The 19,837-nt window shown below is 35.6% G+C and overlaps 1 protein-coding gene across 2 annotated transcripts in view; it reads left to right on the forward strand.

The window, feature by feature from the left end:
* The window catches only part of DMXL2 (Dmx like 2), a 148,472-nt gene that overhangs the window by 106,746 nt on the left and 21,889 nt on the right, over nt 1-19,837 (forward strand). For both annotated transcript variants that reach the window (XM_045900074.3, XM_045900075.3), the window contains exons 20-26: nt 4,400-4,569; nt 7,977-8,074; nt 8,503-8,668; nt 10,348-10,612; nt 14,731-15,812; nt 16,203-16,394; nt 17,900-17,976. In XM_045900074.3, coding sequence (XP_045756030.1) covers nt 4,400-4,569; nt 7,977-8,074; nt 8,503-8,668; nt 10,348-10,612; nt 14,731-15,812; nt 16,203-16,394; nt 17,900-17,976 — 2,050 coding nt within the window. The remainder of the gene's footprint in view (nt 1-4,399; nt 4,570-7,976; nt 8,075-8,502; nt 8,669-10,347; nt 10,613-14,730; nt 15,813-16,202; nt 16,395-17,899; nt 17,977-19,837) is intronic.

Here is a 19,837-nt window from a genome sequence, read left to right on the forward strand (position 1 = left end):
TGAGATTCAACAGTCTTGCACAATTCACAGCGCTTACCAGAGCACATACCCTCCCCAGTGTCTATCACCCAGTCACCCCATCCCTCCCACCCCACCCCCCACTCCAGCAACCCTCAGTTTGTTTCCTGCGATTAAGAATTCCTCATATCAGTGAGGTCATATGATACATGTCTTTCTCTTTTTGACTTATTTCGCTCAACATAATACCCTCCAGTTCCATCCACATCGTTGCAAATGGCAAGATCTCATTCCTTTTGATGGCTGCATAATATTCCATTGTATATATATACCACATCTTCTTTATCCATTCATCTGTCGATGGACATCTTGGCTCTTTCCACAGTTTGGCTATTGTGGACATTGCTGCTATAAACATCGGGGTGCACGTACCCTTTCGGATCCCTACTTTTGTATCTTTGGGGTAAATACCCAGTAGTGCAATTGCTGGATCATATGGTAGCTGTATTTTCAACTTTTTGAGGAAACTCCATACTGTTTTCCAGAGTGGCTGCACCAGCTTGCATTCCCACCAACAGTGTAGGAGGGTTCCCCTTTCTCCGCATCCCCGCCAACATCTGTCGCTTCCTGACTTGTTAATTTTAGCCATTCTGACTGGTGTGAGGTGGTATCTCATTGAGGTTTTGATTTGGATTTCCCTGATGCCGAGCGATATTGAGCACTTTTTCATGTGTCTGTTGGCCATTTGGATGCCTTCTTTGGAAAAATGTCTGTTCATGTCTTCTGCCCATTTCTTGATTGGATTCTTTGTTCTTTGGGTGTTGAGTGTGATGAGTTCTTTATAGATTTTGGATACTAGCCCTTTATCTGATATGTTGTTTGCAAATATCTTCTCCCATTCTGTCGGTTGTCTTTTGGTTTTGTTGACTGTTTCCTTTGCTTTGCAAAAGCTTTTTATCTTGATGAAGTCCCAATAGTTCATTTTTGCCCTTGCTTCCCTTGCCTTTGGCGATGTTTCTAGGAAGAAGTTGCTTCGGCTGAGGTCAAAGAGGTTGCTGCCTGTGTTCTCCTTTAGGATTTGGATGGGCTCCTGTCTCACATTGAGGTCTTTCAACCATTTGGAGTCTATTTTTGTGTGTGGTGTAAGGAAATGGTCCAGTTTCATTCTTCTGCATGTGGCTATCCAATTTTCCCAACACCATTTGTTGAAGAGACTGTCTTTTTTCCATTGGACATTCTTTCCTGCTTTGTCGAAGATTAGTTGACCATAGAGTTGAGGGTCCATTTCTGGGCTCTCTATTCTGTTCCATTGATCTATGTGTCTGTTTTTGTGCCAGTACCATATGGTCTTGATGATGACAGCTTTGTAATAAAGCTGGAAGTCCAGAATTGTGATGCCGCCAGCTTTGCTTTTCTTTTTCAACATTCCTCTGGCTATTCGCGGTCTTTTCTGGTTCCATATAAATTTTAGGATTATTTGTTCCATTTGTTTGAAAAAAGTGGATGGTATTTTGATGGGGATTGCATTGAATGTGTAGATTGCTCTAGGTAGCATTGGCATCTTCACAATATTTGTTCTTCCAATCCATGAACATGGAACGTTTTTCCATTTCTTTGTGTCTTCCTCAATTTCTTTCATGAGTATTTTATAGTTTTCTGAGTACAGATCCTTTGTCTCTTTGGTTAGATTTATTCCTAGGTATCTTATGGTTTTGGGTTCAATTGTAAATGGGATCGACTCCTTAATTTCTCTTTCTTCTGTCTTGTTGGTGTATAGGAATGCCACTGATTTCTGTGCATTGATTTTATATCCTGCCACTTCACTGAATTCCTGTATGAGTTCTAGCAGTTTTGGGGTGGAGTCTTTTGGGTTTTCCACATAAAGTATCATATCATTTGCAAAGAGTGAGAGTTTGACTTCTTCTTTGCTGATTTGGATGCCTTTGATTTCTTTTTGTTGTCTGATTGCTGTGGCTAGGACTTCCAATACTATGTTGAATAGCAGTGGTGATAGTGGACATCCCTGCCGCGTTCCTGACCTTAGGGGGAAAGCTCTCAGTTTTTCCCCATTGAGATTGATATTCGCTGTAGGTTTTTCATAGATGGCTTTTATGATATTGAGGTATGTATCCTCTGTGCCTATACTCTGAAGAGTTTTGATCAAGAAAGGATGCTGTACTTTGTCAAATGCTTTTTCTGCATCTATTGAGAGGATCCTATGATTCTTGTTCTTTCTTTTGTTAATGTATTGTATCACATTGATTGATTTGCGGATGTTGAACCAACCTTGCAGCCCAGGGATAAATCCCACTTGGTCGTGGTGAATAATCCTTTTAATGTACTGTTGGATCCTATTGGCTAATATTTTGGTGAGAATTTTTGCATCCATATTCATCAGGGATATTGGTCTGTAATTCTTCTTTTTGATGGGGTCTTTGGTTTTGGGATCAAGGTAATGCTGGCCTCATAAAATGAGTTTGGAAGTTTTCCTTCCATTTCTATTTTTTTGGAACAGTTTCAGAAGAATAGGTATTAATTCTTCTTGAAATGTTTGGTAGAATTCCCCTGGGAAGCCATCTGGCCCTGGGCTTTTGTTTTTGGGGAGATTTTTGATGACTGCTTCAATTTCCTTAGTGGTTATAGGTCTGTTCAGGTTTTCTATTTCTTCCTGGTTCAGTTTTGGTAGTTGATACATCTCTAGGAATGCATCCATTTCTTCCAGATTATCTAATTTGCTGGCATAGAGTTGCTCATAATATGTTCTTATAATTGTTTGTATTTCTTTGGTGTTGGTTGTGATCTCTCCTCTTTCATTCATGATTTTGTTGATTTGGGTCATTTCTCTTTTCTTTTTGATAAGTCTGGCCAGGGGTTTATCAATCTTGTTAATTCTTTCAAAGAACCAGCTTATTCACTGCTCTTTTAATTTTGCCTTCTGGACCTAATTCCCCTGACATCCCTGTGTTTTTTGTTTCCACTTAATCATACCAAAGATTTAATTAATCACATTTCATTTAAGGGTATAAAATGTAATATATTTTACATTATTCTTTGTATTATAAATTTGCTATTAGCAAAGGTATACTGTGTGCATTGCTATGTAATAGCAGCTTCTAAAGCAAAGTGTCAGTTATTTGTTGTATTGTTTATTTCTCAAATCAGGCAGAGATTTAAAAATTAATCTGCCTTTTAGGTTCTGAAAAACTACAAATTGGTGTTATTAAATTTTGACCATTTTCCCGTAAATTTATGGTGTCAACAAGTCAAAGGCTTGTTGCATTGATTTTGTGTGTGTGTGCTGTGATTTCAAGCACAGTTGTATATAAATGTTAGCAATGGGAAATTTAAAAGATTTAAGATTATTATTAAAAATGCTCATAATAGTTTTTTCTTTTTATACTTTTTAAAGGAAATATTGTGAAGCAGTAATGATTAGAAAAGTTTTAAACTATATTGGAAGTCTATATGGTAGTTGTCAATGAAAAAATTATACTTAGTAACATTGATGGTTTTCTAGCATTGAGAAGCCTGGGCTGTAATGTGACTATCGTTGACTTCAGACATGAGCTCCAAAATGGGTCCTTACAGATGGCTACTTTCACCAGTCTGGCTTCTTTTCTAGGCTGCTCTGGGAATTTTTCCTGGCTTCCCACTATCTGTCATCAATTTGTGTGCGTCATTTCCCTCGTGTTTCCTCTTCACCTGCTCTAAGTGGAATAAAGTGTTCTCAGTAGTTAAACTGCTGATAAACTCCCTTGTACTCCCAAGTCTGATGGTGTTGCCTCTAAATACAGCCTAGATCCCTGTCAGTCTTCTATCAGGACAAAAAGAGTTTGCCATATACCATCAGTATTAGGCAGCTTTAAGCTGCTTTTAACCAGGGTGCAGAAGGCAGAGGAATGTATCTCCTGACTGTTGTTATTCCCTGCCACTCTCTTGAAGGTGAGACCTTACTGTGAAATGATATTTAGCTCCTTGGCCAGAGGGATGAATGGGGCAGTTTTCAGTATTCAGTGCTAAAGGATGTGGTCTGCAAGCAAGTGGCTTGCTGTGAAAAAACACCCAAGGACACAGACCAAGATATTTTGACTTGACCAGAGCTTTCACTGTTGATAAGTTTGGTGTGTGTACGTATAAATGACTCGATGTTCAAATATCTTTCCAGTGATTAAGTTTTAGTGTCCTTATTTTTGCAGAGAAAAAAAGCAAATACTTTGGAAAAAAGATAGAGATTTTTGGCTTTATGTATTCTGCCATTGCTCTTATATTTAAAAGTTTATAGTGTAAAATCCCGAATGATGAAAGACGTCCTTTTACCCTGTTTTTTCTGCTTGAAAGTTCTTTCCAGAATGAATGAATAATTACATGACTATGTGAAAAATTATTTTTGGTCTTTTTTTGACATAGTTCTGAAGGTTATTATTTTGTATTTCTAATTTAGGTGTGTCTACCTGCCATTTTGCTTGGGCTTTTCATTCTGAGGCTGAAGAAGAACTGATTAATATGATTCCGGCAATTCAGAGAGGGGACCCTCAGTGGTCTGAGTTAAGAGCTATGGGAATAGGTTGGTGGGTCAGGAATATTAACACTCTTCGAAGATGCATTGAAAAGGTAATTTTACTTAATTGGATGCTTAAGTTAAAAAAAATCTTAAAGATATTATTTAAAAGATATTATCTTCCAGAAAATCCGTAGTGGGGAATTAGTTTTTACATCTTGAGATCTTGAGAATTTCTTAAATAAAAATTTTTGGAGATTCCAAAAACTTGACCTTTATAAAATGTTTTTGTAGTATATCAATTGCCTTTTGCATATATACTGACTTTATAATATTTATGGAATTGCTTATTTTCTGCTCTCAGTTGAGGTGTGTCATAGTTTGAGAAAATTCAAAATCTTTTTTTTAGTAACTGGAAGTTTGTCATGGATATGAAAAGTACAGCACAGGGAATATAGTCAGTAAGATTGTAATAACACTGTATCGTGACAGATGGTGACAGCACTTACTATGGTGAGCATTGCATAATGTATAGTATTGTCAAATCACTGTTATACACCCAAAACTATTTTAACATTGTATGTCAACTATACTTCAATAACAATATTTACAAAAGAAAACACAAAAATCTAAATTAGAAAGCAAGCTTAAGTTCTTATCAGGTATGTACATTATAGATATAAAAGTTCTTTTTATATAAAGGATTCTCTGTATGGCTAGGTTAATAAATAGCAAACTTCCTTTGTACACTTAAAATACCATTCAATAAAAGGTTTTGATTTTTGTGCACTTGAAGAATGTATCTGTGGCAGCAAATTAAACACGCTATAAAATTTTTTAAGACAGGCTTTTGGAATCTGTTTTCTGGTAGGTTCCCTTAAGAAAAAAAATTGTTCAATTGTTACTGGAAGCTGAAAGTTCTTTCAGTGTTGCAGAAACAAACCATTATTGAGCACCTGCTGTGTGCCAGGTTGGTGCTGGTTGCTTTTCATAAATTATTGCATATAATCATCTTATTGGGGGCACCTGGGTGGCTCAATCGGTTAAGCATCTGCTTTCAGCTCAGGTCATGATTCCAGAGTCCTGGGATCGAGTCCCACATCGGGCTCCCTGCTCAGCGGGGAGCCTGCTTCTCCCTCTGCCTGCCTCTCACCCTGCTTGTGCTCTCTTTCTCTCTCTGTCAAATAAATAAGTAAAACCTTTGGGAAAAAAATCATCCTATCAGCCCTGCATTACCATCTCCATTTCTACCTGATGGACTAGGGCTAGAGAGGTTAGGTAACCCGCCCAAGCTCCAAGTTAAGTGTTAGACTGAGTCTCTGCCCTTTCTACTCTGCTGGGGTTAGAAAGGTGGAATTCTCATATTGTTTACTTGTAGGAGCTCATTGAAATTCCCACAAGTACAATTAATGATACTACATTTGTGAAGAAGTATAGATTTATTTCTCCCAAGAGGAGTTCATTCCTCTACAGTAGTAGTCATCAAATTTTAGTGACGGAAGAATCACCAGGCAAACTTATTTAAAACGTATATCCCCCAGGCGTATTTTCATTTGGTAGGTTGAGGGTGGTTAGGGATGCGCCATCTTCATCTCAGTTAGTATCCTGAGATTCTTGTGTTCATTGTGGCCCTCAGATCAGTTTGAAATTGAAACACAGAAATGTTATTTTCCTGTACATGTAAAGTTGCCAATAAGATAATCAGTGTTTCTCTCCTCAAAATAGGCACAAATGTAAGAAGGAATTTATTCTCACACCAACCAAGTAATGTAGTTTCTGGTGTATAGGGAAAGTTAATTGTTATAGCATGTAAATAACACAGTATCTACATTAAATTTTTATATTCTGAAACAATGGAAAAAAGAAGACATATATTCTCTGAAATGTTTCAGATGTTGTCTACAAAGATCTCTTTAATTTCTTGTCAACAATCGGTTTTGTCATATAATTATTTCTGATATTTACATATGATTTATTTCCACAAGAAATGTATCTCTTAAAATTGCATCAAAGGGGTATGTGAATTTTTTGCCTTGAGATGTATAAGCTAAAAATGAATAAAAATTTCTCTAAAAATAAACATCAAAATACTAAGTTACATGATTGAAGTCAGAGAAAATACTAAAAAGGGAGAAGAAAAATAAATAAGTATTGAGAATACAACATTTTCATGATGCAATTTCTGCCTCTCCCATGCCTTGGTAGTTTCTTGCTTCACCATCAGTCAATGTGAGCTAATAAAACGGCTGTTGTTTTTTATTGTTCTATCTCTCAACTTAGTGATTTGCAGAACTTACCTAAGTGTCTCTGAAAAATTAAGATGTGGTCTGTATAGTAATTGTGTTCAAAATAATATAATTATGTACAATAATGTTACTGGCTTAATTTTTAAACTTAATCCTGAGTTGATTAATTCTGCATGAATTCAGCAACTTTGGCTGTAAGCTCCGAGGAGATTATCAGTCATGTGCTCATTAAGACTCTTTTTCATGGAATTTCTAAGAACTGAAATTTGTAAGCTCTTGAAAATAATGGAGATTCAACCTTCTGTATTTGAATTACATGCCAGAAAGAGGGTGTCTGTCAGTCCTTTAGAATTGTCAAAATTTGATTGGCAAAATACCAAAAAAGAATGTGTTTTTTTTAAAAAAGTACGTTTAAAAAACACCAGAGCACTTATTTTTGTCTGTAGTAAATGTGTGTATATACAATTGATATTTATTCACAGATGTCTGTATCAGTATGAGTTGAGAGAGCTTTAAATTGTGAAATCACATCCACTATGGAAGTTAGCATTTTAGCTTTTACAAAACATTAAGAAATGTAACATTTGGGGCACCTGGATGGTTCAGTCGTTAAGCGTCTTTGGCTCAGGTCATGATCCCAGGGTCCTGGGATCAAGCCCCACATCAGGCTCCCTACTCTGCAGGAAGCCTGCCTCTCCCTTTTCCACTACCCCTGCTTGTATTCCCTCTCTCACTGTGTTTCTCTCTGTCAAATAAATAAATAAAATCTTAAAAAAAGAGAAGTGTAACATGTAATTTTCAAGAAAAAGGTCACATCTGTTGAATATTCTGCCTTGTTTTTTGTTTTGTATGGGTGACAGTTTTATTACTACCTGGGTTCTAATACCTTTTCCACCCCTTACTGTGTGACATTAGGCAGTTCACTTAACCTCTCTGTGTCTCCGTTGCTGCCTATGTAAAATGGGGATAATCCTCATGGATTGTGGATGTAATAAGATAAATAAAAGGCACTGAGACTGGTGCCTAGTACACGGAAGTAATCAGTAAAATTGCTAGTTGCTATTATTATTTTTATTATAATTACTGGAGTACAAATGGTTGTCTCTCAGAGCATATATTATAAGCTACTGGAGATCGTGGAATAGAGCCAACTTTTCTCATCTCCATGGTTACCATCAGCCATGTAAGAGCAGGGAAGCATTAATTGTTGGTTAATTGGTTGTAATTCTTTTATCAAATAGTTAATTTAATAGAATATTTTATTTACCATTTAGGTTGCCAAAGCATCTTTTCAGAGGAACAATGATGCCTTGGATTCTGCGTTATTCTACCTTTCAATGAAGAAGAAAGCAGTAGTGTGGGGTCTGTTTAGGTAAATTGCCTCAACAATGAACGTGAATTTAGCAGAATGAAGATTGTACTGCAAATCTTCTGATGCTAATGCTTTTGAAAGCACTTAGATATATGAGTGTGATCAGATGAGCTTACTTTTTTGTATCTTGGTTCCTTTATCTGCAAAAAATGGGTATAATATTGGTTCAGCTTAACCTAAAGGGTGGGATGTTGTTAAAAAAAAAAGCTGATAAAAGCACTTTGAAAAGTAAACAATGTGTCCTGTTTATGTATATACAGGGACTTTGAGCTTTCCTTATTAGAAGTGAAGAGAAGCTTGATAACAGATACCTATCACTGAAGTTATTATTTCAGATGGATGTTTGAGGTTATTTTCACATATTCTGCAAGGAGTTCACAATATTTTAGATTTCCCTTAACCACTGGTACTTGTGTTCTGGTTCCCAGGTCACAGCATGATGAAAAGATGACAACATTTTTCAGCCACAACTTTAATGAAGATAGATGGCGTAAAGCCGCTTTGAAAAATGCTTTCTCTTTACTTGGAAAACAGCGCTTTGAACAATCTGCTGCTTTTTTCCTGTTAGCTGGTTCATTGAAAGATGCCATAGAGGTACAAGAAAATATGCTGTGAGATACTTGTAGGAGATTGAAAACCTGAAAATGTAGAGTAGACTGTAATTTTCTTTTTTTTTTTCAGTTTGTAATACTGAAATTTATTTTATTACTTGCATTATAAATTAAATTTTTTTAAATCAGAAAACTTGTGTGCAGTAAATTAGGTTACAGATTTGTAAAGTTCATTACAACATAATTCTACATACTGAATTGCCTTTTTTAAATTATGTTCAGTTAGACTGAATTTTCTGTCCTATGTTTATAAGGACAGAGAATAACTACAGAGGTCACTGAACTTAAATAGTGGTGTGGTGATAAACGAAATTATAAATCAATTCAGGTGTGAAACATAAACCAAAACTTTTCTATAGGGAATATTGCAAGTATATATGTATCAAAAAATGGCAAAAAATGGCTTATGAGTATTTTCTTCCTAGCCATCTTATGATTCTGAACTATTTGAAGTGTGTATAGGTCACAACCTCCTCCTCTGGAGTAGACAGCTGCTTTAAGTTCTTTTTTTCTAAATGAAATTCATAGATAAGGAACTGAAATTGCTATTTGTATTGTTTTGTAATATAGTTGTCTTAGGTATTGGAAATGAATGAAGAGGTAAAACTTTGCATTTTTTGATATAAACGCCTGGCAGCTGATTAAGAGAGAAACTATGGGGACACCTGGGTGGCTAAGTCGGTTGAGCGTCCAACTCTTGATTTAGGTTCAGGTCATGATCTCAAGTCCTGAGATGGAGCCCTGCGTTAGGCTCCATGCTCAACAGAGAGTTGGCTTGAGATTCTCTCTCTCCTTCTCCCTCTGACACCCCCACCCCAGCTCGCTTGTTCTCTCTCATAAATAAATAAATCTTTAAAAAACGAGAGAAATTATGAATGTTACTGTTTATGAGATCTTCCTCCTCGATACTTACTGTCATTATGAACAATCCAAACCAGTGAAGGAATAATAGAAATAATTGGAAATAATACATTTTAGAAGAAATAGGAAATATCCAACAAAAAGAAATTCTCTACATTTAGAATTAGTCATATTTTCAAAATTATCTCTGGTGTATGACTTTTTAAAATAACAAATATTTATGATTTTGAAATGGGAAGTTTAACCTAGAAGATAATCAGGAGAAGAAGAAAAATGTTGATTGAGAGAGGCTTTTATTGCGTGAAATGACGTCAAATTCTCTATATGAGTAATTACATTAGAATATAAACTTACAGAGAGTAGAAATAGAATATGTGACTTTATTTCATACGTTGTTATTTAATTAGAAGGTTCTTTTAAAATAGTAGTAGTTATGTTTATGTGGAAATGTATTTGGGAATTAAAAGGAACTGATATATACAAATTCAAATGTCGTAAGTATATTTAATTTAAAATGAATATTATTAATTTAAATTGACCTAAGTCTGAGGTGATGTTGATATTTGTCTTATGCTTATTTTATAAATGATCTTTCTAGGCCAGAAGCTGCTAAGTTCTAGTTTCTTATTCTTCTTGCTATTCCTTAATCTCCTATCAAGCAGTCATTTGCTTGACTTACCGTCTCAACCTCTGGACACCCTCACCACTATGAGAATATAAATGGTAGATTTCAGGGTATCAGTGGAATATTTCATATCTCTAAGTAGTTATCATTAAATAAGTATTTCTTAATATTTATAGGTATGTCTTGAAAAAATGGAAGATATTCAGCTAGCCATGGTTATTGCCCGTTTATATGAATCTGAATTTGAGACTTCATCCACTTATATATCCATCCTAAATCAGAAGATTCTGGGCTGCCAAAAGGATGGCTCAGGATTTGATTGCAAAAGATTACATCCTGATCCTTTCCTGCGTAGTCTTGCCTATTGGGTAATGAAAGATTATACCCGAGCTTTGGACACATTATTGGAACAAACACCAAAGGAGGATGATGAACATCAAGGTAGGACATTTGTGGGTTTCTCTCTCTTTTTTTTAAGATTTTATTTTTAAGTGATTTCTACACCCAGGGTAGGGCTTAAATGTACAAAAAGAGTCATACGCTTCACCGGCTGAGCCAGCCAAGTGCCCCTCTTTTTCTTTCTTAAAAGAAGGCCGTTAGCCCGGTGATGGGTATTAAGGAGGGCACATACTGCATGGAGCACTGGGAGTTATATGAAAACAATGAATCGTGGATCACTACATCAAAAACTAATGATGTATTGTATGGTGACTAACATAACATAATAAAATAAAATAAAAAAAAGAAGGCTGTTTCTGAACTTATCTTTATTTAGGAAAAAATACAAAACAAAAACCAATTATGTTAAACTGAAGCATACATAACGTTTACACATTGTGTAGCTCTTTCCATATAATCATACAGCCAGTGTTTTTTTGTTTGTTTTGTTTTTTAAGTAGGAATTTTGGCTGTTGCACACACTGGTTTAGTGCATGGACCTTTATTCTTGTGTGATAAGCTTTCTTTACTTCTAGTTATCCCAAATAATTCAGATTTTTTAAAAGGGTCTGGAGGGCATTTATAAGCACTCTTTGCCATAATTTTTAGAAAATGGAACATTCTAAGTGTTTGTCAATAGAATAGTTAAATGAATTCTAGTATATCCATACTACAGAAATAGTGTGCCATTAGAAAATGAGGAGATCAATGTGTTAATATGTGCTGTATTATTAAGTGAAACAAGTAAGATACAGAACAATGTGATTCTTGTTGCATTTTATTTACATATGCATGTCACAAATGTGTGTGCGTTTACCTACTGGGTGTAGTCTCCTTCTTCCTCTCCCTTTGTTGTTTTCTGGAACAAATCAAAAGAAACTGAATACAGGGGCGCTTGGGTGGCTCAGTCAGTTAAGTCTCCAGCTCTTGATTTTGGCTCAGATTGTGACCTTGGGGTTGAGGGATCGAACCCTGTGCTGGGCTCAGTGCTGGGTGTGGAGACAGCTTAACATTCTCTGCCTCCCTCCCCACCCCCCACTCATGTCTTTCTCACTCTCTCAAAAAAAAAAAAAAAAGAAACTGAAGACTGGTTACTGGTTACCTTTGGGGAATAGGTGTGGGGAGATCCAAGCTTTTACTTTGCATTTTGTCCTTGCTGTAGTTATAATTGGGTGATGAGTATTTTTTTTTTTTTTTTTTTTTTTTTTTTTGAGAGAGAGAGCATGAGAGGGAGGAGGGTCAGAGGGAGAAGCAGGCTCCCTGCCGAGCAGGGATCCCGATGCGGGACTCGATCCCAGGACTCCAGGATCATGACCTGAGCCGAAGGCAGTCGCTCAACCAACTGAGCCACCCAGGCGCCCCTGGGTGATGAGTATTAACACTTGGAGGGCACTTGTGATAAGCACTGGGTATTATATGTAAGTGATGAATCACTGAATTGTATTCCTGAAACCAATATTACCCTATATGTTAACTAGAATTTAAATAAAAACTTGAAAAATTTTTTTGTTATGTATTATTTTTAAATGCAAAAAAACCCTTTCATGGATAAAGAGATTAGGGACCCATTTTTACATTCTTTATAAAGAAGAAATATTTTAATAAATAATGTTAAAAATTTTAAAGGAAAGGAAGTAAAACCTTTAGAAGGAAAATAAGTATCTGAGTTTCCCAGGTGATTTTAATAAAATGTGCACATTCTTACAGAAGGAAGGTTCTTTTTATTCCTTAATGTTTTCTAGGTTAATTTTTAAAAACTAGTTTTTCCCAGTTGTGGAAACTGCAAATATATATAAAAGAGTGAATAATATATTGAAAGTCTCTGGATCCATCACCCGGCTTCAGTAGTTACCAACTTAAACCAACTTTGTGTCATATATACACCATTCTTTTTACCTCTTCCCATTCTCAACATAGATTTATTTTGAAGCACATTCCAGCATAGCATTTCTTTGGCAAATATTTTGCAATGAATCTCCAAAAGGTAAGGACTCTAAACACAACACGTATCACTGTAACAAAATTTGATTAGTAATCATGCAATGGGCAGTGTTCAGACTTTCCTGGTTGTGTCATAAAATCTTATGCAATTTGTTTGAGTCAAGATTCAGATGAGGCATATATGTTATGATTTGTTGAGGTGCCTCTTTTGTCTACTTTATTTTTTTATTTTTTTTTTAAAGATTTTATTGATTTATTTGAGAGAGAGAGAGAGAGAGAGCACAAGCAGGGGGGAGGGGTAGAAGGAGAAACAGACTCAATCCCAGGACCCGGGGATCATGACCTTCACCGACGGAGCCACCCAGGTGCCCTCTTTTGTCTACTTTGATCCACAGTTTTTCCTTCTTCCTTTTTCTTGTCCCTTGTAATATATTTGTTAAAGAAGTCAGATTGTTTACTTTGTGGCTTCTCACTTTTTAGAATTTGTTTGTTTTGTCCCTTTTATGTCACTTCATGTGTTCTTCCCCCATGTTCTCTATATTTCCTATAAATTGGCAATTAAGATTCTAGATGCTTTTATTGGATTTTTGGCAGAAATATTTTATGGTAGCGTGGAGTACTTCTTTCAGGGAATGCATATTGTTTTCTTGTTTTGCTCTTGTTGTATTAACAGCCATCAGTGATCACTGCAAAATCCTTTATTTCATTAATGTTTGTAAAGTGATGATATTCTAATTGTGTCATTTTATTCTTCCTTTATGAGTTGGAATACTTTTCTAGAAGTACCGTCTCCCTTCGCTGTTTGATTACTCTGAAATCCAGTAGTATACATAGTGAAGGGAACATAAATGTTTGATTCTTTCTCTTTACCAGTTTTCAAAATAGTAGTTTGGTTCACTAACATACTACCAAGGCAGCTAATTAGCTTTTATATTTATTTGAGTTACTTGAACTCAAATATAGGTAGATTTGTGTTTGAATCCATTGTAGGTTATTATGGATGTTCAGATTATCTCATTTTTAACCAGTGGGAGCCTCTACAAGTTCTTGAATCTTTTTGATACTATTCCTTGATAGCTTTGCTTTCTGTTATGACATGATGATTCAGGCTCCTCTTGTACAATTCATGTCCCAGGCCGGGAAATGGCCATCCTTCCAAAGAATCCTGGTTCCTTTTAATGGGGAGTAATAGAGACTACAGCCTGGGCATAGGGATCCTCATTTGCTATAGGTTTGGCCATTGTGTCTAGGCTGTTTTAATGAATGGAGCTAGGATATATTTTACCTGAGAATTCATAAATTCACACTGAAATTTTTAATTCAATATAGATTATAAATTTCTTTTTAGATTTCGTATTTGTGTCTTATAATGAAAAGGTTGAATTCTTATAGCCTTAACATATTTGTTATTTTATATGTAATGATAGCTTCAGAATAATGATGCAAAAATTTTTCACAGCAGCATGATTACTGAGAACAGTTTAAGCTTTTTTTGTGGGGGAGTAGTTATTTTTGTTTTTATGTATATCCCAGTAAGGGTGTGCAGCCAGATTACTTATTTTAAAGTCACTTTATAGTTCCTCTTTGTGTGGTTATGCTACCAGCTTGATATACAGAATCACTTATTTAATTTTGCTGTTGCTTTTTTTTCAAATATAACTGTTCTTTTAAAATTATATAAAATGTGGGGTGCCTGGGTGGCTCAGTCATTGGGCATCTGCCTTTGGCTCAGGTCACGATCCCGGGGTCCTGGGATTGAGCCCTGCATTGGGCTCCCTGCTCCGCGGGAAGCCTGCTTCTCCTTCTCCCACTCCCCTTGCTTGTGTTCCCTCTCTTGCTGTCTCTCTCTATCAAATAAATAAATAAAATCTTTAAAAAAATTATATAAAATGTTGACATGGCTTTGAAATAAAATATATCAAACCAAGGTATTTTCAGAGAGATCTAGCTTGTTTCCTGACCTCTCCATTCCTATTCTTCCCTCCCTTTTTAGGGAACCAATTAAACATTTTTTGGGTGTTTTCTTTCCATTTAAAAAATAGAAGAAATATTAAAAATAAATATGTAAATAATACTTAAGTATCCTTTATTTTGAGGAAATGCTGACATATTTATTCTTTTGTAATGTAAGTGCAAATTAACATAATAATACCTTGTGATTGTATGTTTTAATTCTATAGTTACCATCAAATCTTGTAACCCAGTGGTGTTTAGTTTCTACAACTACCTTCGAACTCATCCTTTGCTTATTCGAAGAAACCTTGCCTCCCCTGAAGGAACTTTGGCGACCTTAGGTCTCAAAACTGAAAAAAACTTTGTTGATAAAATTAACCTTATAGAAAGAAAATTATTCTTTACCACTGCAAATGCTCATTTTAAAGTTGGATGCCCTGTTCTAGCTTTGGAGGTACTCTCCAAAATTACAAAAGTTACCAAAATATCTGCCTTACCTTCAAAAAAAGGTCAGCCTGACTCGATTCCTAAAAAGATGGATGATGTACCTTCAGAATCAAAGACTGTGAGTGATGACAATGGAAGTTCTGGCATTGATTGGTCTAATGTCACTTCATCACAGTTTGACTGGAGCCAGCCAATAGTAAAAGTTGATGAGGAGCCTCTTAATCTTGATTGGGGTGAAGAGCATGATAGTGCCTTAGAGGAAGAGGAAGAAGAAGATGCTGTTGGTTTAATAATGAAAAGTACAGTTGCCAGGGAGACAGACAGACAAGATCAGAAAGCCTCAGACCCTAATGTGTTATTGACTCCTCAGGAAGAGGACTCTCTGGAAGGTGACACTGAAGTTGATGTGATTGCTGAGCAACTAAAATTCAGAGCTTGTTTAAAGATCCTTATGACTGAGCTAAGAACACTCGCTACAGGTTATGAAGTAGATGGTGGAAAACTCCGATTTCAGCTCTATAACTGGCTTGAAAAGGAAATTGCTGCCTTGCATGAGATATGTAACCATGAATCAGTTATTAAAGAATATGCCAGTAAAACACATCCCAAGGTAGAGAGTGATCTTCTGGACCAGGAAGAAATGATGGACAAACCAGATATAGGTTCCTATGAGCGCCACCAAATAGAAAGACGGAGATTGCAGGCAAAACGAGAACATGCAGAAAGACGAAAATTGTGGTTACAGAAAAACCAAGATCTCCTGAGAGTGTTTCTTAGTTACTGTAGCCTTCATGGGGCCCAGGGTGGTGGTCTGGCCTCCGTAAGGATGGAACTCAAATTTTTGCTACAAGAATCACAGCAGGTACGAATTTCACTCTTGTTTTCAATCTTAGTTATTTTAATAATTTTAATAGCTCTTTTTACTAGTTAACCTAAATATGTCCAGCTCCTCCGTTCTTGGGGGACAGATATTTATGCTCTGCAGGGTCTGTGGAGATCAGAGCTTTAGTGATTATGAGTAGGCTTGACAGCTTGAGAGCCCAGCTGTGTCCTGCTCATCTTTATATCTTCTGCATCTCGCAGAGCAACTGATACTGTTGGGTGCTCAATATATTTTCATAGAATGAGTGAATAAATACCTACTGCTTTTATTCAGTTGTTGTCACCAGTATATTTATCATGTAACTGCTAATTGATTTTTTTCCTCCATTTTAACTACTCTGAAAAAAAAATAATCCACTGTAACCCACAGGAGACTACAGTGAAGCAGCTCCAGTCTCCACTTCCATTGCCCACCACCCTACCTCTGCTTTCAGCAAGTATTGCTTCAACAAAAACAGTCATAGCTAACCCTGTACTATACCTAAATAATCACATCCATGATATACTTTACACTATTATTCAGATGAAAACACCACCTCATCCCAGTGTTGAAGATGTGAAGGTAATGTAAAGTTTATGATCAGTTGATATTGTGCACGTTGAGAAGGTAAATATGTTAAACTCGTCTTCCGGTTTGAACTTGGAGGAAATATTTCAAATTGCTCTTCGTGTGCTACGTCCCCAGTCCTGATCGTGGAAGACTCTTTATGGAAAAGTAATTTGAGACAGGCAAATACTCTTGATTATGAAATTTTCTAGACCATATTCTTGCCTCTTGATATTCCTTTAAATCCCTCATTCCCCTTAAATGAACCATTAATTTAGAAATGTTTATGACTGTATGCCAGGATATTATGAGAATATAAGCTCAGGGAGTATCTTTGAGAGAACCATGACTGATCAGAAATATCCCAGAGAAAGTATCCTCACTACTATTTCCTTGATGATTGTGTGTGTTGGAGGCTCTGCTGTATTAGAGGCAATCAAGGTTTTGACAGACTTAACTACCCCCAAATGAAACCCCATACCCTGTGCTGAAGACTTAAGAACAGGGAGATCCCAAGAAAACACTGAGAAGCTTGGCAGGATTTGGAATTGACGAGACTACCTCTGTGCTAGCCTGTGTGAATTCGTGCTACACTTTTCCAATTCCAGTGGCTGATGTCATTTCGGGTCCCCAACATTTTTTGTTTTTTATTTCTTTTGTTTAAAAGGCACATTTGACCTCTGGTAGTGCATTCTTCTGAAGGACCCATGATTTACTGGTTACATCAGCCTATTAGAGACTTGGAATCCATAGCATGAATTAATCTGTATTAGTGTTTCAGGAGAGATTACTTAAATTATTTGTTAGGTGAATATGGACACTTAGAAAAGGCATTAAATGCATATAAATTCTAAGTAAACATTTCCAGTTCCTAGAAATTTGGATAAGGCTTTCAAAGAGGATGAAACTGTTTCTAAGTTCCCATAAAATTTAAGATGTTATGAGTCTGAAAATGTTGATTCAGTATGGGTTTTTTTAGGATGTAGTTTTTATATTGATAATTTTTAAACTTTCTAAATTTAAAATTTTAGGAGTATGCACTACTCGTAAGTACTAAGTAAACTACTTGTTTTCTGAAAAATCAGCCATTTCACACAGTGATTGATATAGCTAAACATTTAATTCATTCTTATTGATAAGATCAAGTGTTTATTTTCATCAAGGGAAATTTTGTAAGGCAGTTTAAAAGCTTGGAAAATTGTATACTTATTTTGGTTCTGCTTTTTTGGAATATGAATCTTTAACCATTAGCAAGTAGAATCGTCCCAGTAATAGATGAACATTGGCACTTTGCTCAGGCTCACAGTAAGTAAATATTTGATGAAGATGTGTCTGAATCAGTTAGCTGTGTTGTGGGCATGCATATTAAGTTGGGTGAGAAGTTTTAAAGTAGAGTTAGTAGTCTCAGGATCCAGTCTTGTTTAGGATAATGCTCGTTTGCTGGGCATTTTCTAATATGTAAGATATTACTGTTGTATAGAAATGTTAGTATGAAATGTAACTGGCTGTTTTGGTTTTAGGTGCACACACTTCATTCACTCGCAGCATCGCTTTCTGCATCAATTTACCAGGCACTGTGTGACAGTCATAGCTACAGGTAAAAAAAAAAATCATGCTAAGTTATTAATATGACAAAAACAGTCAGCTGTTCCAGAGTTATATCAAAGTTCTGTTTCCTAGGGACAGAAAAATCCTCAAACATACGACTGCCATGTATACTCTAATAGATGAGAGAGAATGAGAAATAAAATAGGTTTGTTTAATTTAGCTGTCACCTAGTAACAACAGAGGCATATAGAACATGATACATAGTAAAGGGAAATTATCATCATCACTGTCTTTTTGATTTTAAAAGAATTTTTCACTCTTCAGAATAACTTACGAAGTTTTCTATGTTTTTCCCATAAGAACCATTTCTTTTAGAATTGGATTAGCTCCTGTTTAACTGGTTTTCATTTGAACGAGGAAATACTTAAAAAAAAAAACTCAAAAAGTACATTTCTTACATAGAATTATTGAAATCAGTTTTACTTACCCATTTACATATAATATAAAAGTCTTTGGAAGTGATATCAATGAGAGTTAATGGTTTAAATTTTCCTAAAGGTCAGATTACCTTTATCGGTATATACTGTGCATTTTAATGATGAGAGCAATGTAAGTAGTAAGAAATTGAATCATTTGGAAAGATGACCCAGATTTAAATGAATTATATTAATAAATGAAAAGTTTGTAATATAAAGAGTCACATTAAATTTATATTAAACATGTCTATATTTTTTCTTATAAATTCAGCAGCTTTTGTTTTTTTAAAGATTTTATTTATTAGAGAGAGAATGAGAGAGAGCACATGAGACAGGGGAGGGTCAGAGGGAGAAGCAGACCGCCTGCTGAGCAAGGAGCCCAATGCGGGACTCAATCCTGGGACTCCAGGAGCATGACCTGAGCCGAGGGCAGTCACTAACCAACTGAGCCACCCAGGCGCCCTCAGCAGCTTTTTGTGAGAAGACTTGATATTGCAAAAGGAATTATTTCCTTAAAATGGCCCGTGTTCTGCTTTTAGTCCAATGACACCCCCTCTAAGTAACTACAAAGACTTGGACATGTAAATAAGGAAAAAAGAATTTATTTAATTGACTGTGATCATCTTAATGATCAAAGACAACTTGTTTGATATCAGTCACTGGTTAAAAAGGCACCAAATAAATATTTTAAAATGTGTATTTTCTCATCCTTAGGCTATGATTGACTCTTTTTTTTTTTATTCTTATGTTAATCCCCATACATTACATCATTAGTTTTAGATGAAGTGTTCCATGATGCTATGATTGACTCTTAAGGGAGTTAGCTTTACTTTCTGCTTTTATATTTTCCCCAGCTCCACAAAGATGAAGGAAATAAATATTGAGGCACATTTGGCTTTAGGATTAGATACTTCTAAGATATGATTCTCCAGATTTTAGTTCATATTTTAATTCAAGGGTAAGCTCACACAACTTTGCAGAGCTAAGAAATTCAAGAAAATAGTACCCTGAAACTTTCTAATATAGTCTAGTACCAACAGTAGTCTTCTTACTCTCAGATTTTTTTTAATAAAAATTGGTGAATTTAGAAAAGATTTTAAATTATTAAGTGGCATCTAAAAAAGATTTTAAAAAGACTAAATGTCATATTCCTGAAACCAGTATTACAATATATGTTAACTAGCTAGAATTTTTTCTTTTCTTTTCTTTTTTTTTTTAAAGTAATCTCTATGCCCAACATGTGGGGCTCGAACTCATGACCCACGAGATCAAGAGTCGATGTTCTACCAACTGAGCCAGCCAGGAGCCCCTTAACTAACTAGAATTTAAATAAAAACTTGAAACATGAAAAAAAAAAAAGACTAAATGTCATGATAATCATCTAAAAGGAATATATATAAAGTGCAATTGCTTTTTACCTCTGTTAGGATGCTA

The sequence above is a fragment of the Mirounga angustirostris genome, unplaced genomic scaffold, assembly GCF_029215605.1.
Source record: "Mirounga angustirostris isolate CCGP_5_RB_7025 unplaced genomic scaffold, mMirAng1.0.hap1 SCAF_9, whole genome shotgun sequence".
Lineage (NCBI taxonomy): Eukaryota > Metazoa > Chordata > Mammalia > Carnivora > Phocidae > Mirounga > Mirounga angustirostris.